This window comes from Lonchura striata, chromosome 24 (genome assembly GCF_046129695.1).
Source record: "Lonchura striata isolate bLonStr1 chromosome 24, bLonStr1.mat, whole genome shotgun sequence".
Classification (NCBI taxonomy): Eukaryota; Metazoa; Chordata; class Aves; order Passeriformes; family Estrildidae; genus Lonchura; species Lonchura striata.
The window spans coordinates 1,775,968-1,801,298 of NC_134626.1; the positions used below are offsets into that span (position 1 = coordinate 1,775,968).

General features: G+C 48.8%; 1 protein-coding gene across 3 annotated transcripts in view; it reads right to left on the reverse strand.

The window, feature by feature from the left end:
- CASZ1 (castor zinc finger 1) overlaps nucleotides 1-25,331 on the reverse strand; it is a 191,428-nt gene that overhangs the window by 17,665 nt on the left and 148,432 nt on the right. For all 3 annotated transcript variants that reach the window (XM_021529833.1, XM_031506617.2, XM_077788100.1), the window contains 7 exons: nucleotides 23,007-23,573; nucleotides 15,594-16,434; nucleotides 12,767-12,835; nucleotides 8,338-8,428; nucleotides 6,177-6,341; nucleotides 3,547-3,719; nucleotides 1,971-2,839 (listed from right to left, as the gene is read on the reverse strand). In XM_021529833.1, the coding sequence (XP_021385508.1) occupies nucleotides 1,971-2,839; nucleotides 3,547-3,719; nucleotides 6,177-6,341; nucleotides 8,338-8,428; nucleotides 12,767-12,835; nucleotides 15,594-16,434; nucleotides 23,007-23,573 (2,775 nt within the window). The remainder of the gene's footprint in view (nucleotides 1-1,970; nucleotides 2,840-3,546; nucleotides 3,720-6,176; nucleotides 6,342-8,337; nucleotides 8,429-12,766; nucleotides 12,836-15,593; nucleotides 16,435-23,006; nucleotides 23,574-25,331) is intronic.

Genomic DNA, 25,331 nt, shown 5'->3' on the forward strand with positions numbered 1-25,331 from the left:
ACATGATGGGTTCTGACGTCCACTCCAGTGTGGAAATTCTTCAAGTGATAATTATTGCAAAATTATGTCAAAGTTGTCCAGGCTACGGGCCCTTTAAAGGAGAAGGGCGGAAGGAGCGTGGGGGAGACCTGATTCTCTGCACAAACTGTCATAACTAATTTGCGGGGCTGCCTCTTAAGCGTTTATTAAAGACTCTGTTAATGCTGAGGCAATGTGGCAGCTTTCGACTGCTAGTCAAGCCCCCTTGCTCGTCCCCAGCCCCGGGTTGCCGTGGTGACAGCGCTGGCCCGGCCGAGCATCTGCCCGCCGGGACGAGCCAAGGTGACAGCGAGGGACCGGCCACTCCTGCCAGCCCTCCCCGTGTCCCCGCAAAAACCGGGAACGCTCCTTTTCGGGAGGACGTTCGGCGCCCAGCCCGTGGAAGAAGAATTCCAATTAAAGGAGGAGAGGAAAGGGAGGGGGGAGGGATGTAAGAGAACAAATTGAAGGGAAAAAATTAGGAAAAACGGCAAAGAAAAAAGGAGGGAAAAAAAGTTGCTGACAGAAACATGTCTGCAGAGCTTTTTTCCACAATCCCCAAGCGACTAAAATATTAATTTACCCTCCGGCAGTACAGCTGACGGCGAGCTGCTTCTCAGACAGCAAGTGGCATTTTATTAAAAAGTAAAGGAAAACAGTTCCCTCAATGACCTTTCTCTGCTTTAGGAAACAATTTTTCAAACAATAATTTTAAAAGTATGTGAAGGTTCCCCTCCCTCTTTAATCAGATCACTTCCTTCTACTCCCCCATTCCTCCTGGGTGCATGGGGCCATCAGCAGCGCGGCCGGGGCAGCCCAGCTCGGGGCTCAGCCCAGCTCTGGGTTTAGCCCAGCTCTGGGTTTAGCCCAGCTCGGGGCTCAGCCCAGCTCTGGGTTTAGCCCAGCTCTGGGTTTATTCCAGCTCTGGGTTTAGCCCAGCTCGGGGCTCAGCCCAGCTCTGGGTTTATTCCAGCTCTGGGTTTAGCCCAGCTCGGGGCTCAGCCCAGCTCTGGGTTTAGCCCAGCTCTGGGTTTAGCCCAGCTCCGGGCTCAGCCCAGCTCTGGGTTTAGCCCAGCTCTGGGTTTATTCCAGCTCTGGGTTTAGCCCAGCTCGGGGCTCAGCCCAGCTCTGGGTTTATTCCAGCTCTGGGTTTAGCCCAGCTCGGGGCTCAGCCCAGCTCTGGGTTTAACCCAGCTCTGGGTTTAGCCCAGCTCTGAGCTCAGCCCAGCTCTGGGTTTAGCCCAGCTCTGGGTTTAGCCCAGCTCCGGGCTCAGCCCAGCTCTGGGTTTATTCCAGCTCCAGGCTCAGCCCAGCTCCCTGAACAGCCCTGCCTGGCCCAGGGCACTTCCCCTTCCCATCTTTTCCCCTCAGGTAGCACAGGGAAAGAGTAGCACAGCTTGCAAGAACTGACCAAAAAGGAAGTCCTGTCTGGGGACTGTACCAACACTATCCCCAAACCCACAGCTGGGACAACAAAGCTGCAGCACAGAACAGCCCCCAGATCAGGAAAGTAACTGGCCGTGAGCTACAGGACCATCAACACCGGGCCTAGCTAAAGCTTGGTACAGTCTCAGTAGAGCCTGCAAGTACTGGCTAAAATATTTTTTTTTTCATTTCTATTTTCAATACAGTGCCTCTCTCTTTTCAGCCTATAGCAAATTACACATGGCAACACTCTTCAGCTCTGGTAAGAGCCTTGATGGGCAAAAGTGTTTCTTGCCTCTCTTCTGGCCATGTGGGCATAGCCAGGCTCCACAAGAAACCTTGCCAAGACTGCCTTCCTCAAGGGTTAATTAAACACAACCAAATTCATTCTCCCATTTATTTTCTTTTTCTACCCCCTTCCCAATTGCAGTCCCATGGACAACTGGGTGGCTTCTCATTCATTCTCCTCCAAGTCATCAGGCACTGCTCTGCCTCCCACCACTATCACAACTGATGAGGTAACTCACCTGCTTCAAGTGCCACAGAGGGCTTGAGTGCAGCTGCTGCCAGCCTGGCCATCATAGGAGAGATTAATCCCTTACTAGCAGAGATCCTTTCCATTATAGAGGCTGCTGGAGCAGGCGAAGAAGTAGCCACTGGATCACCAGATCCTGAAACTGCCTGGGATGAGGAATCTGTAGGAGCAGATGATGCTGGATTGGTGCCAGAAGAACCAGCAGTCATCAGATTAGCCGAGCTGGCAGGAAGTGGTGTAGAGACCCGACTGGGGATGATGGGGAAGAAGGATCCAGCTGTTCCAGGAAGTGCTGAGTTGGACAGTGCCAGGGCCAAGGGTATATTGCTAGGAAGAGCCTGGGAAAGCAGGCCAGAGATCTTTGTGGCTGGTGTCATGCTGTTGGCAGACTTGGTGGCCTGTGAGGAAGCAAGCTCAGCCGCAGAGGAAGGCGCAGCTGGGACGATGAGAGAAACGGAAGACTGCTGACTGGTCGGGGAGGCACTCAGGCTGGAGTTCTTGGAGCTCATGGCAGAGAAGTCAATAAGGTCATCGTTACTGGACTCCTCTTGCTCGTTATCCTTGGAGCCCAGGAGTGAGGCAGGCAGGCCCAGCACTCCTGAGCTCCGGATGTGCCGGCGCTCGTGTTTGCGTTTATGGGAAGTCATCTGGCTGGTGGAGGTGAAGGTGAAACCACAGCCTGCCCTGATGCAGTGGAAGTGGTTGGTGGCCTTGCTGTAGACACAGCCCTCATACTTGCATTCCTCGTACTTGTAGAACTTCTTGAAGCCATCCTTGGCATAGGCATCATCTTTGATGTGGTAGCTCTTGTGCTTCTCAATGTCACACTTGTTCTTGAAGGTGAATGTACACCCAGGTCTCCTGCAAGGGCACCGAGGAGAGGGTGGTTGGCTGTGATGGCAGAGCTGCTGCCTCCCACCTCCCTCTGCAATGAGACAACTGCCCCAGCTGCAGAGGGGCTGAGCAGCTGTCTGTGGGTAACCTGGGACACCCAGGCAAGCAGGTACGCTGCCATGTGGGAGGGCTGGGAAGCTCACTCCACTCTTGTGGAACTCCCACAAGAACATGGGAATACAGGCACCTTCCACTAAAAGTTCCAACAAAACAGCAAGTAAAGGGGACTAAGATACAAATTGTGCTTTCCTACTCTTCCGGAGAACCTAAGGAATTAACAGAAGAGCAGCTCTGTGCAGAAGGCTACGTCTGGCCCCAAAAGGGATGAGCTGTCTGGAGAGAACCCTACCATGGAAGTGCCATTAGCAGTGTATTAATGGCCTACAGTTGCACTCTGAAGAGCACTGTAGTCTCTTTCCCAAATGATTCTAGGCTCTGTTTTCTAGTGGGTATCCTCTCCTCAGATCATACTCCTGCCTTCAGAGTGGTCTGTGGCACAATCCTGGAATTCACATCTACTCTGGTATACGAGTTCTCCCAGAAGCAATACTGAGAAGGTCACAGCAGGGCAAATCAAGTCCCTGTGCATACTCCTGAAATTATGACTTGGCAGAAGGAGGCACACAGACCACACAGCTCTGAGGCAGGACTCCTCCCCTTCCCTGCTGTCTCACCTGCAATGGAAGTGAGTGGTTTTCTGCCCGTAGAACTGGCATTCCACCGTGCCGCAGTCCTCCGTGGCACGGAACCGCTGGAACCCGTCGTTGATGAGCTGCGTGTTCTTCTTGTGAAAGTTCTCATGGGTCATCACATCAGAGGTGCTTGTATAGACCTTGTTACACCCCACCTAGCCCAGGCCCAAAGAGGAGTCATCAGCACAGCCGTTTAACAGCCTGACATTATTACCAGCAGCAATAAATACATGAGTAGCACACGTACATTTAATAGTTCCATTTGTGTGCTTCTCCTAGGGGTATTAAGTCATCACTTTAATTCCCAATCTGAAGACTGATAGAGCATAGAACAGTTGTGAAAAAAAACCAAACACAAATGAACTCTCTGGGTATGAACTAGTAAGAAAAAAAGGGAGGACTGGAGGGATAAAATACCAGCTCTAGATAATCATGTCTGCTTGGGGAAGCAGTTAGTAGGGTTCCTGCTCCTAAAGAGAAAAGAACACTAATATATGCTGCTGCTTTTTGTTATCTTGGAGTGACACAGAAGAAAGCAGGATATCATCTATTTGGGGAATATAAAATTGAGTGGGAATAAGTTATTTACTTCTTTAGTCCTTTTGGGAGGTAAGGCATGCTGGTGCAACATGAGGCCAAACAGTCTTTTGAGCATGTAATAAATGGTTTCACTCTAGCAAATCTTAAACCCCATGTTCAGCTGGCTTTAGGAAACTAGTGACTTTTTTCCCTGTCACTGTTCAAGACTCTCACTTCAATAATTTTAAACTTGTGCAGTGAATGGGAATGCTGTGATGAGGACGGAATGCTGAAAACCTGCTTTCCTCTGGGTAAAGCGGGGCAACTTTGCCATATTGAGTAAAAACCCACTGGAATCTGAAAACGTCCTCAGCCCTGCTGAGGGAGAGGTTTTTTTCTTTTCTTCTAGCACAACATGTGCCAATGCCTGCACCATCTCAGAAATGAAGAGAAGGAAAACACCACCCCTTAGTTCAGCCCAGGTTGATTCAAACAGGCAATAACAAAACCCATGACAAATACCCGGAGAAAAAAATAAAAAGGATCTCCAGCTATTTCCAATATAAAAGAGCCTCTCTCTCTCTCTCCACACTGACACCTTGAAAAAAGACAGGCCTTGCATGGCATAAAAAAAAAGAATTAAACAAAAGCGTCCTTAGGAATAATTTGCAATGCAGCTCTTGGTGCGAAAGCCTAAAAAAATGTCAGTTTATATAAACAACTAACTGAATTTTATCCACACCAATTATGGACATAAAGAAAAAAACCCCATGTGATGGATGGCACAAATTCTGCCATTTAAGCAGTATTTTCTTTAATTGGGAGTTTACATTCTGACACCTTTCCTGTAAGGCACTGCTTACATGGGCATGACTTTACTGGAAGACAGTGGGCACAGGATGGAATTAGCCATATATAGCTGTGTAAGCGAGGGTCTCTATTTGAACTCTGAGTGGCTTAAGGCTGTGAAACACTCCTTGTGCTCTAAAAAAAATAAAGCAAATCCCACCCTACTCAGCTGAAGAAACTAAATAATCAATATTATGGAAGTGGTAACAGAAAATATCCTCAAGAGAAAGACACATGAAATTCCCAATTTATCAAATGCTGCAAGCACATGCTTCAACCAGTCCCTATTCAGGACAGAACTTGAGTGCATGCCTAACATTTAAGTATGTGCTTAAGCCCCATTGACTTCAGAAAGCTTCAAGTTAAACACATGCTCAAGTCTATCCTAGCAAAGCATTTAAGCATGTGATTAAGGCCTTGTGACTTTAACTGGGGTCTTAAACTGCTGGGACAAGTCAGGAAGTCAGCCTGACTTTTCAGACCAGAAAATCTGCCACCAAGGGCAGGCGGATCACTCTGCTTGTAGCTGCACATTTTGAGGGCAGTGGTTTAGGCCACAATTCTACTAAAACGAGAACACATCCCACCACTGAACCTGAGGAAGGATCAGGGTGAGACCCAAACAATGTGGTGCGCTCATGTCTAAAACAGTGAAGGCATCACAGTGGCATCTGTGCAGCAGCTCCAGCTCTGGCTGAAGCTGCTGCTGAAGCTTGGCTGCCCCTGAAACATGGCTCTCAGCCTACACCTCACATGAGTGCCACTGGCAAAGAACATGGAGAACCGGGGCTGTTAAGTGCAGATATGTGACATTAAGGTTTAATTACTTTAGAAATTGATTATGGAGGAAATTAACCCAGTGCTAAAGGGCAGATGTGCCACAAGAAAGTCTAGTTTCAAGGGAGGGACAGATCAGATTTGAGTAGAGACATGCAGTGGCATTAAAGAAGTTCTTGAGTCTCAGAGAATGGGACTTCCTTCAGTAAGTCCAAGACTTTGAGAAATCCTTGAGACCTGCCTCACTGCATGGACAAGGCTTCTAAAAATTGAAAACGGGGCTTCCCTTTGCCATTCCCAACGCTCGGCACGACAAGTGCAGCGAGGACAGGGCACAGACTTGTCCAGGAGGCTCCTGAATGAGAAGTGAGCAGGACAGGCTCTGAACGTCCCCGCTGTGCCTCAGGGCAGCCCGATGCTCTCGGGCAGGAGAGTGAGGGGTGCCCGGGACTCCCCTGGGTGCTCACCTGCATGCAGTGGTAGTGGGTGCTCTTCCCGTTCAGGTGGCAGCCGTGGTAGTACACGCTGCAGTCGTCCAGGGGGCTGAAGCGCATGAAGCCGTGCTGCAGGGAGTTATCACGTTTCTTGTGCATGTTGTAATGCCGAATCACATCCTGTTTACTAGTGAATCTCTGCAGAGATACAGACACAGACAGTGAGACACGCACCGTGCCCAGTGGGGGAGTAATCCTGGGGGCAGGGTGGGTGTCTTTTGTTGTTGTTAATAAACTTAGAGGACCAGGAGTTGAAAGCTTGGCAGTAATCACCCCAGGAGAATCAGATTAAAGAGGAATTGTGTGCATGTATCTTCTTGGTAAAGGGAAAGTAAATACACAAGTTCTAGAGTAAACATGACACTGGGGTGATGCCCAGATTCTGCTCCCTGCAGCTTTAAGATTGCGGGTCTTCTAACATAATTTTAGCTGCAACTATCTCACGAAGTGCTATAGTTAGAAAGCAAACCAGTGAACTGAACAGCCTACAAGCAACTAAGCCAAGCTTCCAAGTCACTCACTGGAGTGGTTAGCAAGACACTGGCTGCCACATTCATGTTGGACTAGAAATCAGGAAAAACCCTTTGCTCTTTTACACTGTCCTCCCATTCTAAGTCTCTTTTGTCCCCTAGAAGGTAGGACAGTTTTATCAGGAAAAGAGGGACACAAGACTTTCTTCAACTCACACAAAAAGATGCTTTTCTACAGAAAAATAGAGCTCAGTGCACAATCTGTATGACCAGAATATCCTTTTCAATCTCTACCTGCTTGAAGCAATGAAGGGGTACCCCATTGTCAGAGCAGGCTAAGTGCCTTTAAAATGAAGCTTTTTATTTCTATTTCCCACAGACATCAATATTTACCACAGAAGGTGAGAAAGTAAATCTGATTTTTTTAAAAGAAATCAATATCCATTTATTTTGAGCAGTAATTGAAAAGGCCTGTATTCTAATGTTTAACAACTTTTCTAGTCTGCCTCATAGGAAACAAATGATTATCACTTCCACTCTTTCCTCCTATAATATCAATCCTGATCAATCTCATTGGTATTGGCACGGGAATATATAGATATAGATTTCAACCAAAATCCCTTGGAGGCTGGAGCGATGATTTCCCAGAGCGTACATACAGGATTGCTATTGCCAATCATTGTTAATTTGTGCCCACTTATTACAAAGCGTTACTTATTCTAAAATATATCTCAGCCATAAAATAATTTGCATTTTAAAAAGCAGCCTAAATCCTTATTCCCTGTGAGACCAGACAGCTCCTTTGCAAGCAGCTTCCAGACCCCTTAGGAAATAATCATGAGGCCAATCATAATAATAGGTTTTTCTGTTTTTCCATCCTTTGTGTTTCTCTCTCTTTCTGGTGCAGGGATATCTGTGTCACAGTTGGGACAGACTCATCTTGATTACTGGATGCTGGGCTCGAAGGACCAGTACGTGCATCCCGGAGAGAAATTCTCCTTTGATCAATAGAAACCCACAGCCAAGCCCAGCAGCTCCAGATCAACTTCCTCTGCTGTGGTCAGGCTCATCCCCGGGAGACCCAGAGGTCTCCCAGGGCAGGGCTGAAGTTGTGTCTGGTGCACGGCAGAGGCAAATCTGGGATTCCCGCTCCCACATCAGCCTGACCACAGAAATGCCAGTGTCAAACTCTGGACCTGGGATGAGGGTAAACAAACACAGCACGTGACGTGCATACCCTGGCAATCCTCCCAGCAATTACAGCATCACTCCTACCCCTGCGCCTTCCCCACGAATCCCACGCTGCTGCTGGGTTTACTGGGTGTTTTGCTGCAGATACTGCTGCTACAAAGTCACTCGGGCAGCAGGAGGGAGAGAGACAGAGTACCAGATCAGCACTCCCTGGTTCCAGGCACAGCTTGTAACACAGCACAATTTATGCTCTCGGTGTTTCACTGATATAAATGTGGAGCAGTTCCCACTGCCTTGAGCTGATCTATATCCGGCTCCTCGTTGTAGCGGTCCGAGTTTGGTTAAATGGTATTAGATTGAGTTAAACGGGAGCAAAATAAAGGTCTGTTAAATTCAGAACGTGTGAGAGGAGAGCACAGGAGGCTGCTCCTGCAGGTCTGGGGAGCCGTGCTGCTGCTCCGACGCTGCCCTACCTGGTAGTTGCACTCGGGGTCGAGGCAGTGGTAATGCTCTCTGTACTGGTAGGCGCAGTGTATGTGTCCACAGTGCTGACTGCCAGAGAACCTGCAAACAGGAGAGAGGGACAGACAATCAGCCACTGTCCTGGCAGCAATGCCTGTAAGCAAGGTACAAATAAGCTAAGTCCTGTTCCTGCTTTTATCTCACATGTTTATGGCATTAAACCCCACCTCCTTTATCCCCTCCAAGGATGGTGACCCTTGCGCCTCCCCTTGCTTATTTGTCACTATTTAAAGGTGCTTCTTGAGCCGGATCACTCAGATTCTGTACATCCCTAATCTGTTTTTCCCCTTGAAATTCATCTCCGTTATCTAAGTTGTTTACTTGGGGAAGCATAAGGAAGGAGGGCTCCTAGAACTAAACACCACACAATTCTAGAATAGAGTTTAGATACCACACCAGCAAGTTTCAGAAACCTCCCATTACAGAAGGAGACAAATAAATGTTGGACAAATATGGATTCTAAATTTTAAGTATAAGCCCACCTAGTAGGATATCAGAAAAAACTACATACAGCAAAGTTGAAAACTCCTGACATACAGGGTGGCAAAAAAGAGCAGAAAGACAGAAATGCCATATAATATCTAATACAAACAGTCAGCATACAGAATTTATTGGCTGACAGACACACCAGGAATTGGCATACGGGGATGATCCAGTAATGGGGTAATCAGTGCCATGAACTCCCTCGTGTATATTCTAGAGGACCCTAGAAGAGCTTGAAAGGGAAAAGCAGTGGAGAGAAGGGGACTCAGAGGGGAAACATTCAAAGATAAAGTACCATCTGCTCAAAGGTTCCTCAAAGGTTCCTCACGTCACTTAAGTGCTAAACACAGCAGGAGTGCACATGATAAAGGGCATGGGAAAGAAATGAGGAAGGGCAACAGATAAAAAGGGAAAATGAGAGGAGTGAGGGTGTCCTGGGGCAACTGAGGAATGGGGCAGGAGCAGGGAAGATTACAGATCATAATACGGTGAGCTAATGCGAGGCTACGGGGTAGGAAAAGTCTAGATGAAAAGCAATACTAAATAAGCCATTTCTGAAGCAGAGTAAGGAAGAGGAGGTCAACTGTGGAGACAGCAGGGCCTCTAGGAGATGGAAAGGGGACTTAATTGACAGAAAAGATAGACATTGCTAAAAAATTAAATGACTTCTTTGCCTCAGCATTCACAAAGGGAGACAGGGACAGATGCCAGGAGCAGACATGCCTTTCCCTGGGGAAGGAGAAGAAATACTGCAGGAAATCAGGATCACGTCAGAACAGGTGATTGAGAAACTGGAACAAACCTCAGCAGCGGAGAAGAAACAAACCACAAGGCAAACAGCAGGGCTGGCTGCACAAACAAAGGTGTGGAACTGAGAGCAGAGGGAAAGATTCCTGCTCAATGCCTGGGCGACTGCTAGGCTTGTCCAGGGCAGCCACCAGAGCCACTGTGGGCAGCTGACCAGGGACATGTGGCCCCACAACACACGGAACCCACTGGAACTGCTAGTCCAGGGCTTTATGTCAGCAGCACCACCAGCAGCTCTTCAAGGAAAGAAAGTGCCCTGTGGGAAGCTTCCTCTCCCTTCCACTGATGTTTTGGGGAAAAAAAGAGCAAAGGGCTGTGCAGGGCTGGAGAACTGTGCAGTGCAGGCTAGGCCAAGAGAGGAGGCCAAGACCTTGCTGACAAACACAAAGCAGTTCAAATTATTATCAAAAATGGGGATGCAAAGTGACCAGAGATACTAGCTGGAATAAAAGAAGGGCCAGACACCAATAAGATCTGATTCCAGGAGATGAGTTATTTGAAGTACCCTTGCAGGAATAACACATGGGCTCAGTTTTAAAAACAACAGCTAAACAAGCACTCCAGCACTTCCAACTCCTACCCTCCTTACCATGTGCCACAGAAAGGTGTGTGTGGTGCCTACAGCACAGGAAGGGAGAAACAAGTGTTCCACCAAGCTGTGTGCTGGGGGAAGGAGGGAAGTGGCAAACTCAGCACAAAGGGGAAATTCTGCTCCTTCAGTGTGCAAGGCTGGGCTCCTAAAGGGTTATATTATCCTGTGTTTCTTCTGACACTTGAAACAGTTCAAAGCTATTAATTTTTAAAGCGCAGCATCTGTTTAGGTTTTTCATAACAGGAAAGCTTACACACCACACACTTACACACGTGCACATTTACATGCACAGACTCTGCAGCACATCAACACCCCCTGAACTTATTGAACATACCCACAATTTCCATGCACACGAACAGACACAAACACACACACCTGAAGCAAGAAACTCACAGACCAGCTCATCACACTGATATACAAATCCAAACTCCTAAGTTGTCAATACTGACACATAGATGCAATTGCACAAGGACAGCCCACTCCCTCTTCCTTTACATTAATCGGTTCACCTTTTTTTTCTTTGGCCAGAAAGTCTTGATCTGGCAAGAGTTGATAAAAAAATAATAATAAAAATAATAAATAAAGAAGTCAGCATGCTTAGAGAGTGTTTACAGACTCATTACTCTGTAACGATGATGTGAAAGAAGGAAAAAAAAATCCACCCCAATTACAAGGGGGGAGGAAACCCACACAGAAATAAATATTTAAGCAAGTGCTGCCAGAAGCACCATCTGCTGAGGCACTAATAATAATAATAATAATTTTTTCTGTGGTCTATTTTTTTTTTTTAATTATAAATATACAGGGAGGCGGAGGGGGAAAAACAACCCAACCCAAACTAGCTAAGTAAGAGGTTTTGTTTTGTTGTGTGAGAGAATGGATTATCCCTGGGCAGCTTTTGGCAGTGGCTTTGGCAAACTCATTAAGCTAATTATGCAGTACAGACATAAGAGTGCTGTGTCTCTTCTCCCCCCACCCCTTGATTTTAAGGCTTTAAACTGTTTTTTTAAATGTGTGTAAATTGAAGGGAAGTGGCTGTGCTGGCAACGGGTGGCTTGCGAAGCCTTTTAAGCAGGATGTGGTGTCCCTGAGGCAGCTCACAATCCTCTCTCAGCTACCTGCCTGACCCAGGGAAAGGGGCTTGCACAGCTCCAAAAGCAGTGGATGTGGCTGAAGTGTTTACAGTTTTCTACTTGAGAGGTGAATGGGGGACAGAAAGGTGCCACCTCCTCTCCCACTGCAATTCCTACAATTCCTGCAGAAGTAAAAGGATACTGCTCCTTCTGCCCCATGCAAAGAGTGGTTTAAACCCCTGCTTTCCTTCTTATATTCTATATATTCTACTACTGTACTGTCCCCCGAGGCAGTGAATTCCCACACGCACTTGAGGCATTGCTGCTTGAGGAGCTGCCTGTGGTGGCACAACTGTCCTCCCTTCCCGTGGGGTTTTCTGCCCCCTTCTCCTACATCTGGGGATTTGGGCAAAAGGGAGGAAATTAAGCCACTTGTCGTTCCACTCTTGAGCTAGGGGAGTGCTGTTCCCACTCCTTTTCCCTGCCAAAATGTTCCTTTTACTTTCCTAGCAGCTGATTATCTCCCACAAGGAGCCTCTCTGTGGGCTCTGGTAAGGTGGGAAAGCACAGTACACACTCCCTTCCCCCTTCATTAATAAGTGCCCAAGTGCTGGTGGGAGCAAACCCTCCAGTTTTTCCCTGGAGAGAAGCATTTGCTTGCTTCTCTCACATCTGTCTGGATGTAAGGGGCTTTTGTTGGGAGCCTTCTTACATTACTGATGGAGGATCCAACAGGCCGGGGGCAAAGCCTGATGGACCCTTTATGCCACGAGCTCTAAACCAGGCAGGTGTAATGCAATCATCTCTGTCCCTCTAGCTCTTGTGGCATTACTCACTTTGTCCCACCACAACAGCCTTGGCCTTCCTCTCAGCATCACTGTCCTGACCTAAGCATGCCCACAGCTGTGATAAGGTGCCCTACTCTGCACCTGATTCAGTGAGGGTTTCTCAGAAAAATGAGCTGCAAAATTTTTCTAGGATAAATGTCCCATGTTATCCAAGATGCCAAGAGCTCCCTAAACTCCAGTCACTTGTGAATCTCTCCAGTAGATTCGCAGAGCTGAGATGCTCTCTGCTTGCCTCCTGCAGACATGGTAGGGGAAAAAGGCAGTGGACAGAAAGAATAACAGCCAAGAGGCAGAACCCCCATTTAAATCCTGGGCTTCTTCAGTGAAGCAGTTTTCCACTATTTGTCACAAAGTCTAACAGCTCCAGGGAGCTGAGCATGCTCTTGGCATGACTGTACACCTCTCACAGCTCCTGCTCTCCCAGGCAGGGGGACAGAGCAAGTACAGATGCCACAGGAAATGCAAGTGCCAAGGCCTGGTTTAAACACTTGATCCAGACAAGACCTCATCTCTCCCACCACCACTCTGTCTTTTTACTCCCAGTCCCCTCCCCAGCAAAGTCAAAGGTTTTGCCTACCTGGCAATGTACTTCTGGTAAATATTTACATCTTCGCTGACGGCTGGTTTGTCAGTGGGTAATCCATTCCTAACGAGAGACACACAGGGCAGAGCTGGTTAGCAGGAACAGGGCACAGCTTAAACTCCTTGCTTCACTCACACACAGCTGACAGATCAGGAGAAAGGGCCCAGGGAAGGGTACCAGCAAAGACACCTGTAAGTTTAAATTCCCTCCCCTTTGCCCTTCAAATCCTGTACCTTCTTTTCCCAGGGAAACACACAGGCTGAATACCACCCTTCCTGCATGTTCATTGTTTGCAGGACTCAGAGCAGTGCTGGAGAAACTGAGAGATAACCACAAAAACCTGTTTCTGCAGAAAATTGCCTATATAAAAAAGTGATGGCCACATGCAAATACCTCAGAGGCACCTGGCAGTGCTGCCCTTGTGTGCATGGAAGCTTTGCCCCTGGCTCAGCTGCAGGAGAGTCTCTCTGCCAGCCACGTTGTGAGCTATTGCCCATTTCCCTGTGGCCAGCAGCCCTTCTGCTCTGTGACCAGCACTGGAACAATGGCTCCAGCCCCTGGATGGGGCTTAAAATGCCTCTTTTGTTCACAGATACCCCAAAACTCTAACAGACAGATTATGTATTTTAATCAATGAGAAAACCACCCCAACTGTCACATAAGCCTGGATTATTTTACTTCGTCAGGAAGCAGACAAAAAGAACATCCTTAGTGAGTTCAGAAGAGGGAAAATGAGATGCAGGCCTGACTCCAGCCTACCCAAGAGGTAGGGCCACCCCAGTGCACCTCCAGACAGGCTGCACACCACCTTGTGTGCTTTGCCTGTGCCCAACCTCCACTCCTCCTCCTTGCAGCTCTGCACCCTGGTTTAAACAAGGACACTTTCACACAGAGTTCACTCAAAGGTAGATGAGTTCAGGGCAGGTTAATGGCATTGGATCTAAGAGAGTTTAAACCCATGGCAAGGGTGCATGTGCAGATGTGTGAGAGTAAAGGGTAATTCCTGCCTGGTTATTGAACCCAGTGGGGACTGGGAATGGGAAGCCACGGCCCAGATACCACAGTCAGCACTTCCTTCTCCAGCACAGTTAATGGGCTGCTGTCTTTTATCATGGAAGCCTCTATCTAAGTGAGTAGCCTGAAGGAGAAGGGACCAGAGCCTCTTTCTGTGCTGCAATGTGTGATCAGGACACAGGAAGTGCCAGGTTGAAGGCCATGGTCACCTCTACTCCAGCTGCAGCCCCATCATGATGCCTTGGCTGGGAAAGTCCTGTGGCCAGAGGAAGGCTCACCATGGTGCTGGCAAACCCACATCTGGCAAGAGGCAGAAAATGAGCAAGAGCAAGGAAAACAAACTAGGATCCCAGTGCAACAGCACAGCAGATAAAAGGCTTGCTCATTTTGCTTGTGCCTTTAGGCACAGCTCTAGGATGGCGACTGAGCCCCAGGCAGCTGAGTGTTCTCAAGACACTTCAGGCACAGAGTCTCAGACCAAGTCACCCCTCACACAGGGCACTGAGTCTACAGGAATATTTACATCACTGTGTTTTTAAGTAATAGGAGACCCTGCCTGTCATCTGTAGGACGTAGAGGTTCATCCTGAGCACCCTGAGCAGATGCAGATGTTAATAATCCTCTGTTCTTTCCCAGACGCCTTTACCACGGAGCTCCCCATCTGTCTGCAGGCAGTTGATAAACAACCATTCCACATGGAAGAGAGGTATCATTACATGGCTCTGCCTTCCATGTGGGGAAACAGGGAAAATGGGTGATGAAGACTTTGCTGGGGCTGCAAAGAGCATTCAAGCAAGCTCAAGGCCTCCTACGTCCACATACCAAACACCAAACAGCCTTTTTCCTCATCAGAGGACCAAGCAGTAGGGTGTATGTGATGGCCCAAAGGGCAGGACAGAAGGCCCTGGACTTACTACAAATGATCCCATGGGATTCACAGCTCACAACAGCCCAGATTCACAGGGAGAAACAAGTAAACCCAAACCATTACAAGAAAGTAGAGAAGTCTCTCCCTTCCTCCCTGCTGCAGCCTGACATACATATGTATCTCTTCTACAGCTCCCATCTCTGGAAGGCACATTAAAAAGTAATCCAAGGTTTGGCAAGGCCTTCAGATACCTCCATTCAGTCAATGGCATCACTGCAGAAACTGCTGGCAACGTATTTGCAGGAGGTTATTAGTGGTAATTGGGCTAATGAGTTTGCCCAGTCTGAGGGGTAATTGAATCACCTCTATTTGTGTAAGCAAATTGAGAAGACACAGGCCTGGCCCCACAGAAGTAGGTACATGCCTAACTCCTATGGAAATTGATGGGAATTAGGCACCAAAATGTCTTCTGAGTTCTGGGACAAACAGAAAGCCCCACTTGCTAACAGTAAAGTCAGCAGAGTCATGCCTTTGAGCTAAATGGAAACAAGAATCAGGTTCTGCTACAGACACATCCCATATGCCTAGGAAACCAGAGGGAGAAGAAAATAAAGTAGTTCTAACCTTGACTTTAAGAGTGCTGACAGCACCATGTTCCCTCCTCTTTCATTTTAACATATAAACTCAGGAACTACTGAATTCCAGATTCATAGCTATGACTGCTGATGGCAGCCTTAGTGCAGACCAGATAAACAGAGATGTAAGGTGTAAAAAAGGAGCAGATGCTTTGACAGAGAGCAAAGAGAACCATCCCATGAACAATGTGAACAATGCAGTGTTTAACAGGACAAGAACCTGGAACTGCCCACTGAACCACACACAGACTTATGGTATGATCCCCCACTCGTATTTAGATAAGAAAAGTGGGAGTACACTTACTTTACTGTAGAGACTGTTCCAGTTGTGATGGAGTCTGTCTTGGAGAAAGTTGATTTCAGGTACTCGGGAGTGTTGAATGGCAATGAGATGGACTGCTCTGGCCCGGCCACAGGAGTGCTGCTGGGGGTACTGGTGAGGGAGGCAGGGGCCAGGCTGGGGACTGGAGCTTTTACTGGAGTAAGCTTCTGAATGTTCCTCACATCATACTTGGAAGGCCGGCCTACCTTGCCTGTCTTGAAGGCGATGGCTCCTCCCATATCAGGGCTTCCTTCCCCAGGCTTGAAAAGGTGCAAGTACTTGACATTTTCTAGGTCATACTTGGAGGCCTTCTTGTAAGTGTTGCCATTTTGTGGCCTGATGCTCTCACCCGTCTTCAGCTTTTGAATGAAGAAGTCATACTTGGAGGCTCGTGACATCAGGCCCTGCATCTGGGAACTGCTGGGAGAGGGCAGGGGCAGGATAGTGGCTTTGGTCTCCGTCAGCATGGAGGCATCGGGACCTGGCACGCGAATGGGCTGTGCCAGCATTGAGGACGGCTCTTTACCCAGCTTGGAGCCCAACTCCTCAGGTTTTCCTAAGTGCATGGGCCACGAGAGCTGCTCTCCAGCTTTCAGCTTGCGGATGTACTCCTCGTACTTGGAGAAGCGGGCTCGTTTGCTCATGGCGTCTTCGCCGGGGAGAGAGGCGGCAGCCGCGGTGGCCTCTGAGGTAGCAGCGTTCAGCTTGTCGAAGCTGATCTTGCGGGCCAGCTCGTCCCGCATGTTCTGGTCGTCGTAGCCGAACATGCCCAGGAACTCGTTCATGGTGGTGGCGGCGTAATCCCGCAGTGATGAAGCTTCCCCTGCAGGGAAACAGCAGAGGAGATTCACACAAGGCACTGATTTTTCTTTTTCTCCCATAGCAGCATGGTAGTGGTGGGGGGGGGAGGAAGGGGAGAGGGGAACATGATCTACTGACGTTTGGCTCACTTGTTAGGTTTTATGACTCTTAAATTAATTTGTTTAAAAAAAAAAGTAATTAATACTGGGGTAAAATAAAAAGAGTTCATCAATGCCAGGAAAATCAATTTCCTAAATGTTCTAGCCGATGGCTTTTCAGTACATTAAACAAAGTTTCATAAATGTCTCTGCACTCTTGCCTTGGCCTAATATGAAGAAAAAGTAATTTTACTGGAAGTGAGACCAATGCCAATATGCCGAGGTCTGTACAGATCTGTCCTTGTATATATTTGTGTATGGAAGGAGGTGCACAGAGGATAGATGGCAGCATGTGTAAGGGGGAAAACCCATGTGATAATGCTGTGTGTGTTGGTGAAGAGCAAGCAGGGCTGAGAGCAGGCAGGACAGCATGGTGTGAAATGGATGGGGTGGAGCAGGAGGAGGGCAGAATAGAACAGTGCAGAGAGTACCTTTCCCTTTCCTTGTCTATTTTGTAAGGATTCACTCAGCTGCTCTCTTCCCTCTCAATCCCTGTAATTGAACAGCTACTACTTGCCATGTGGAAAAGGGCCACAGTCCAGTGAATGCTATGGAAACCTACAGGCAGCCTCTCAAGCAGCCAAGAACAGCTTCCAGCAACACCAGGAAAGGGGAAAGTCCACACAGGTGAAAAATAGGTAAGGAACAGCCTTCTCTCCATCAGGATTTAGACTGAGGAGGGAAAGCTGTTGTCCTGATGTGGGCTCCAGGGAGAAGGAGAAAGCCTTTGCTCTGGAGCATGGGTAGGGGAAGGGGCAGGAAGGGGTTAGTCTAACAGAGCCTGATTACAGGGAGGAAGAATGAGCAAAAGCTGTCCTTCCTTGGGTCTCTCCCTCCCTTCTTCCCTCCCCTACTCCCTCAGGCAGTTTCACAGCCCACCATGATGGGAAGAACACACATCTGGAGGTCACCCAATATCAGTGTAAAGGAGGAAATAAAGACTGCTCTGATGCGCCGGCTTGGCCTCGTTTAGGCTTCAGTCTGACACAGCGCTCCTCCTCCTCTCCCTCTTGCTTTCTCCTGCAGAGTAAAGATTTACTGTGTGCAGGAGTCCTTCAAACCTCCCTCATCATCTCTACTCAACACTTGCTCTGGCTCTAATGGGCAAGCACATTCCTTCCCAGGCAGCCAGCACAGGGAGGTACACTGGCAGCAGAAGGGAAGTTCTGGGCATGGGGTCTCACTCAAAACAAAGCAACACTGCTTTGAAACACAGTGAAAAAGGAAGGCACCAAGACACTGCCACAGAACAGGTCAGTAGATCCAAAAGATTCCTAAGGTGTGGGGACTCTGACAGCAGTGATGCCACTTGCACAGGCAGGCACGTACACGAGAGCATTTCTGCGCATGCAAGAGCCTGTCAATGAGCACAGTCCAAGTTCAATAGCCATCAGCTCCCACAAATCAGTTTTCCCAGGACTCTATGGAGGAAAGACTGCCTGTGACGGGCACTAAATGGGCAAGACCATGAAGGTCACATTCCTGCTCCAGGATTGCCTGGAATAGCTGCTTTACTGCAGCACAAGTGCTGCTACACTGCTTCCCTGTGTACGTGGCTCTGGGGGAGGCAATGTGAAGAACACACCCAGAGCCTGCAAGGCGAGGGACAAAGACACACCTGCTGGCATCTGATTTAGCCCAAAATGACCTTCCAGTCCCAGGCACTTAAGCCTAGAATTCTGCACGGGATTTGGGATGCCTGACTCCAGAATAAACACCCTGTTAGTCACAGAATGGGTGGCAATGCTCCTGCAGTGTCAGGCTCAGGGCATAGCACAACCTCATGGGTTGGTATTGATCTTACAGGATGTAAAATGCAGAACCACTCCTCACTGGGTCCAGTAACGGGACTTGCCTGAAGGACACCTTTATCTTTCACACACAGCATATTAAAAAATTTCATTCTGCTTTAAAGCAGTTGTCCTCTTCACCTCTTTTTTTTCTTTCCCCCACTTCCATTTCCGTGTAACCCTATGACCCAAGAAAAGAGAATGAACCCATGAAGTCCCTACTGGGTCTAACAATTTCCTGTTTCTGTTAAATCTGCTTTCCTTTCTTTTTGGACCTGTAAAACAACCCCCAGCTTCCCTAGTAATGCCCTGATTTCTAAGCACTGCACAGAAAAACTCTAGCCAGCCTGTGTCAAGCTGCAAGGGGAAAAAGAATATCTGAGGATTTGATACAAAACTAAACTATTAAATGTAATTTTTGCTAGCTTTAGCCATTGCCCTGAAAGCCAATGTGCCCCATCTTTAGTACCAAGTGGCAACACCTCAACTGGTGTAAACAGTCAGATGCAAAATCCATGCCTATGGGAAAGGACGGGGAAATGGTCCAGAACTTCTTTTGAACTTTGTGAAGTTTGAGCTCAGCTTTCACTGTCATGGAATTCTACATTGAATTCTGCTTTACCTTTGCTCAGATTTGGTTCCAGATGATCACAACACCCTCCCTGATCAACAGCTTTGCTGGTGTTGCTCAGTCATTCCTCACCCACTTTTGAGACGAAGCTCTGCCACTGGGAACTGCAGCTCTACTCATCCAGCATGAGCCCAACCAGCCCAATACATCCCCTGAAGTTTGGACAAGCTGCATTTAATTGCTCAGGCACCTAAGATGAAGGACAGAGGCTCCTCCAATGGAGGCACCCTACAGAAGGGAGCTGGCTCACCAGAGGGATTGCATGAGACTCAGCCACCTCACTTCACATGCACTTTCAGACAGAGGTGAAGAGGTAATTGATATTACCTAACTGACAGAAAACCCTCCTCATCTCCACAAACAGACAAAAACGAAGCAGGACAACAGTTGGAAAACACTCCCTGTGAGGAGTCCTGGAAGGCACAGGAAGCATTATCCCTGTGTTTTCCTCCCCCTTCCCTGCGCTGCGTTTTCCTCTCCTTTCCTGTGTGATAATAAAGGGCTCCCTCTCCCCTTGCCGCCGCTCTCCATTTGTGGGCATTGCCAAAGAGCAGAGATCTGTGTGTCTCAGAGCAGCTATCATATCACAAAGGATCCGAAGCTAGCAAAAAAGGCGCTAAAAATAGCCTGCAGCAGCACACTATATATGGAAGGAAAAGCAAAACAGCCCAAATGGAGCGCAAGGTCTGGATACTGGGGGATGGGACATCCCAGCCAGGGCTCTGTCCTTTACTCTGCTTGGGAAGGAAGATATGTAGACCTGGGGGACACAGGGTGATGAGCAAGGAACTGGCACTTGGCACGTATGCTCTCCTAAGTGGAGTCTCCCCAGGAAATTAGGAAGAGAAAACTCTCCTGGTTGAAAACAGGGCCAATGAATATTCCAAGAGACTTAGCCAAGAAGCTAAGAAAAGAAAGGCAGATCCAAAAGCTTGTACGGGGGAAGCTCCTACTCTGACTGCTTTAGCCCACTATGTAACAGACAAAGTGAAGAACATGTGTAGGAAAATCTGCCCGAGAATGTGTGCGTCAGTGAGCGATTGTGGAAAGGGATCTGTGTCAGAGACTGCACTGAGAAATCTTATTGCTATATATAAATGTGCACAGGGAAGCATGGGCCAGTCAGTGGACAAGAGAGAGTGCCTGAATGAATGAACAAACCTATCTGCACATCCAAATCAGCTTCTGACAGCCATCTCCTGACCGACACCAGCTCTGTGACTCCCGAGTGTGCTTTCCAGGTGGACCAGGGAGGAGGCAAACAGGGCAAGACTAAGCACTGACTCCTAAATCCTGCTTTTCCCAGGGGAGGCTGGAAGAGAAACTCCATCTTGTTTCAAAGCACAGGGCTTGAATAGCAGTGACCGAGTCCCTGTGCACACCCGGCCTTCCTGTCAGCCTGGAAGGACACAAAGGTGGCCAGGATTTGGCAGTGGACCACCAGAGGTGCTGGTGGAAGACATGGGCACTGGCTGGATCCCCAGAAAGTGGACAACGTGTGAACCTGGGAAGCAGGAACCCTCTCATCCCCATGGAATTAGGATCACTTTTCCCACTGACCAAGAAAGCCTGTTAGATGTAGGATTTTGTTTTGTGTTTGGCTCCTGCTTTTCACACAAGCTTCCAGGTGAGGCAAGTATGGGCTCAGTTTTGAACGCTGCTCAGCACTGTCAGTTCTGTACCCCCTATTCTCATGGGGAGCAAGTGGTGCTCAGAATCTTCAAATCAAGGTTTCTGTGATGACTCCCCCAAAGCCACTTTGACTGGGAGGCCAGAGCTGTATTCCTCTCCTTTCACCTGACTCCTGCGACCCCCCAACTCCTACCAAAAAATTCCTCATTTTTGACAGACAAAGTTCCAAATCTCACTGGAATAAGTTTAGATCACACTCACTAACATCAGGTCTTGAGAGGACTCTGTGATGAACAGCTGAAAATTCATTTCCTGAACACTGACAGAAAGTAAAGGAAAATAACTTTGTCCTTTCCAAAGCAAGGGATGTTTCTTGTGCTTTCAGGAAAATGTTACAAATGACATTTATAACAAGGTTCTTCAAGCAGACGCTCAAGACACAGCAGCATGTCTGTTTGCAAGTCAAATCCCACGTGGTTCTATATGTAAACTGGATGCCTCATGTGCCATTACTTGCCTTAGACATAAATGAACCTTCAGCTCCCCTCGCTCCCCCCCAAGTTACCCATTTTTGCATAATCCTTTGACAAAAGAGCCCTGCAAAGGTATTTGACTTAAATCTCTTCCCCCAGTGAGAAACCTCAGCTTCTGTTCATTTCCCCTAGTTTGGGAACATTTTTTTCTACATTTAAGTTCCCCTCCTTTTAGTTTTTATAGCAAGTAAAAACTGCAAATGGTGAGGTGGGGTGGAGTGGTGTGAATAAAAACAAACTAAACCAGAGTCCAGGCACAATCACCTTGTGTCTGGGAACGACAAGGGCTTTCCTATCAAAGGAAACTGAAGGTCACACTTTCCCTCATTGATCTTGCAATGTTTGTTAATTACTCTGTCACTGATGTGGCGAAGGATAATTAAACAGCTCTGTTTATATCTTATATGCATAATTATGTGCGCTGCCGCTGAACTCGTGAAGACTAGAGAATGTGCCTCTCCAGAAGGGGAACGGACAGACGGAGATGAGTTTCAGCTGCATTATTAACAGGAGGAGGAAAACATGCGCACACACAAAAGGAGGAAAGTTTGATGGATTCACAAAGTGCTGAGATCAGGGGAGGGGTGCGTGCAGGTGGAGCAGATTAGGGGAAGATCTTTCAATTACAGATCCAGCCCAGCTGAGTGACAATGGGGAGAGAATTTGATGCACCCAAAGCTTTTATCAAGGCTTAGCACTCATACACCCCCTCAAATCAACCTAGGGAAAACCTGGGTATCAGAAAGGGAGCAAGAAAGTCATTTGAGGCTTTCCCCAACATCTCTTGTTGAACTCAGCTTTTGAATGAACCACAAAAATGAAGCAGAAGTAATCTGAAAATAGGAAACACACAGCCAGAGGAAGAACACAGGAGATGGTGGGGGAAACTGGCTTGGGAGCAGCATTTTCACCAGCTTGATCCCGAGCTCAGGGTGGGCAAAGCTCAAGGACTGAGCCCCTCGTGAGGGGAGGCAACACCATGACAGAGCATCGCCTCAGCCCCTGAAGCAGCAAGAAGGTGACACTCAGTGTGGGGTGGCTTTCTGGGGGCTCTCTGGGGACCATCCTAGCCTTGCCCTGGCTCAGTTTGGCCTCCCGCAGGCTCCCCCCGATCCGGTCCAGTCCCTGGAGGAACAAGGAACATGTTGGTGGCCATTCCTTTCAGAACCTTCATCCTGGCCACTGCTCCCATCCCATCCTATCCGGTCCTGCTGAGGTGTGGGGCAGCCCCGCCAGTGGGGCCAGGGCTGCCCATCTGTCCCCTGGGTCTGTCTGTCCCCCGGGTCCGTCTGTCCCCGGGGCCACGCTCTCTCACCCGAGCCCCGCGGGTCAGGGCTCACCACCGGGCCTCAGGAGCTATGGAAGAGGCAGCCCTGCCAGAGCTCCCGGCCCTCTCCCAGCTCTGGCCTTCCACGGCCAGGAATTACTGGTCGAGGTGCCACGTGTGGCCATGAGCGTGGTCAGATAACCCAGCCACCCTGCGGGATCCACCTGGGATTTGTCACAAGACAATTCTCTGCATCTCTTTGCTTGCACGGGAATACAAGACCAGGAGACCAGCACCCATCCCAGCCACGGCCATCTGAGTGGTAGGAAGGAGTCTGGAGGGTGAGATTTGCCCCACACAGGGATTTGTGGCCTGGAAAGAACTATCCAGCCATGTCCACCCTCACACCACCCTTCTTGGGAATGGGGGGCTAAGCCAGAGGCAAACTCCTTATGGTCCCAAGAGCAAAAGGCTTCTGCAAGGGGATCAGGGCTCTCACCCTTCCCCTTGGCTGCCAAGTGCCAAAGAAAATACAGCTCTGAAGCTGCCCTGTGTCAGGAAATGGAGGGAAGAGAGCGCTTACCTGAGGTGGTTCCTGCCCCCAGCTTGGAGCCTGGTTCGCCACTGGAGGACCGGTAGGCATCGTCCTTTGCTGGCCCATCTGAATCCCTGTCATCCAAGAAGTTGCCATCCTGTGAGCCCCTCAGAGCATCTGCCTCGTCCCCGTTGTCTTCCTCGTCGCTGCAGCCCTTGGGCTGCACCATGTAAACCCCTTCAGGGGGCACCTCTGTGCTCTCGGTGCCCTTACATTCCTTGCCCTCTGCTCGCCCCAGCAAGGGCTCCTCATTGTACTCCCCGTTCACCCACTTCTCGATCACCTCCCTCCTTTTGTCCTCCTCGATCTTCTGCACGCAGCTGAGTCCATCTGAAAACTCTGTCCCCAGCTCTTTGGTCCCAGGCTGGGGCAGGTCCTTGTTGCCGCTCTCCTGCTGTGGCCCCTTGTCCGCACGTGCCTGCTCAGCTCCCCCGTGGTCGAAGATGACTTGGCGGCTCAGCTTGGCACAGATGGCATTCAGCTTCAGGCCGCCTTTGCGCTTGGCAGCCATTGCGGGTTTTCCTGAGGCTGCGTCAGTGCATATAGTTCTTTCAGCTGGGAAGAGAGAGGAGAAAGAGGCAAGGAAGGGCATTAGTGGGATCAGACAACTTGAACCCAAACAGCAAAAGGATGGTGCCAACCCAGTGGGCTTTCAGGCATGGCCAGTCTCATCCCTGGAAAGGTGGAGCTACTATGTGCTTCTTAAGCTCTGAGTGGAAGCCCAGCCAGAAGAGCACGGTGAGAAGCATCCTCTGAATCTGCTGGGACCAAAATATGCCACTGGCCACAAGAAAGAGGCACTTATTTGTGCTGGGACAGAACTGGGCTTTAAAGACCCCAAACATCTCAGGCAAGTGAGCGTGGCACCAACCTCTGCTCCTGGCTGAGGCAGGATACGAGTTTGTTAAAAGCACAGATTGCCCTCTCCTTCAGACTGCAGCACCATCTGCTTCAGGTCCCTATCCTGGATGTAGTGGGTGCCAAAATCACACCAGCCAGCAACTGCACCCAAGCATCTCTAGCAAGGACAACAGCTTCCCAAGCCTAACCCTATGGACAGTGCAGAATTCACCTAAAAGAGTTTGTGCATAGTCTCAGAGAAGAGAACCAGTACACACCTAAAAGAACCAGAATGGAGGACAGGAGCCCTGGCAAAGTGTGTGTGCTGGAGCACCACAACTAGACTGGTGTTCACAGCATTATGGAGAAAATCACTGTGGGCTGGTACTGGCTGATCAGGCCCCTTTGCCTGCTCACTCTTGCACACAGGAAATTCTGCTCTCATACTTCCCAGCACAATCAGCTAATTAGTGTGAGTTTGTTATTTTAATGTAGTTTATTCATATGTGACAGCTAGTAAAGGGAGGGGTGAGAGGAGGTGGGGGAAGAGAGGAAGAAGGTAAGGTCTTAACTTCAAGGTCACGGAGAGTCTTGAACTAAATGGTCTCTATCAGAGTCACTTGCATAATTATTGCACCAACAATTAACAAGGTTCAATCCCAAGTAAAAGCAAAATAATTATTCTAAAGCAGCTGCATTGTCTCATTTCTCTCTTTATTTCTGACACCTCTGAGAGATGCCCAGACTAAGCAGGGTTAAAGGATGGAAAGCTGCAATGGGAACACAGCCTGGCTCTTCCCCCAGAGCAGGGCTAAGGCAGACCCTGCCCTGCATTCCAGGGCTCAGGAAGACACTCAATAAAACATTTGCTGGTCACACATGCCACAAGAGTTACTGTGGGGATATGGCTGGAGGTGGAGGTCCCTCCAAAATGGGGTCTTGGATTTTACATTGTCCTGAAAGAGCGCCTAGTCACATGTAGAGTGAACAGAACATGTCTCCAGACCTCAAATGACGAGAATGGGTTCCTCTACTGCACAGGACTCCCTCGTGGCAGCTCAGCTCACACCTCCCTGTCACCAGCACAGAGGTGCTGCTCCACAGAAGCACAGTGAGATTAATCAGACCCCCTACAATGCACCCAGAAGCCACCGTGACAGCCCCTAATCCCCTAACATGACAGCCCAATACAAACAGACTGAAACTTTAGACCTGCTGTCCAACAGCCAGAGAGTGGCTGCTTAGCGTAAACTTCTGACAGCTTCAGACATGCTTCCCTGTCAAGGACCGCAAGAAAAATCACCCCCCGACAAATATATCAGCCCCTCACACAAAGGGAGGCAAAATGTACTCCTCCACTTTCCAAACGCACCCCCTGGCACTAACACCTACGTGCAGTCGTGCTTTCACAAAGGGAAGGCACACGATGCTCCCAAACACGTACCTCCCCACCTAGAAATTACAGCTGTTCAA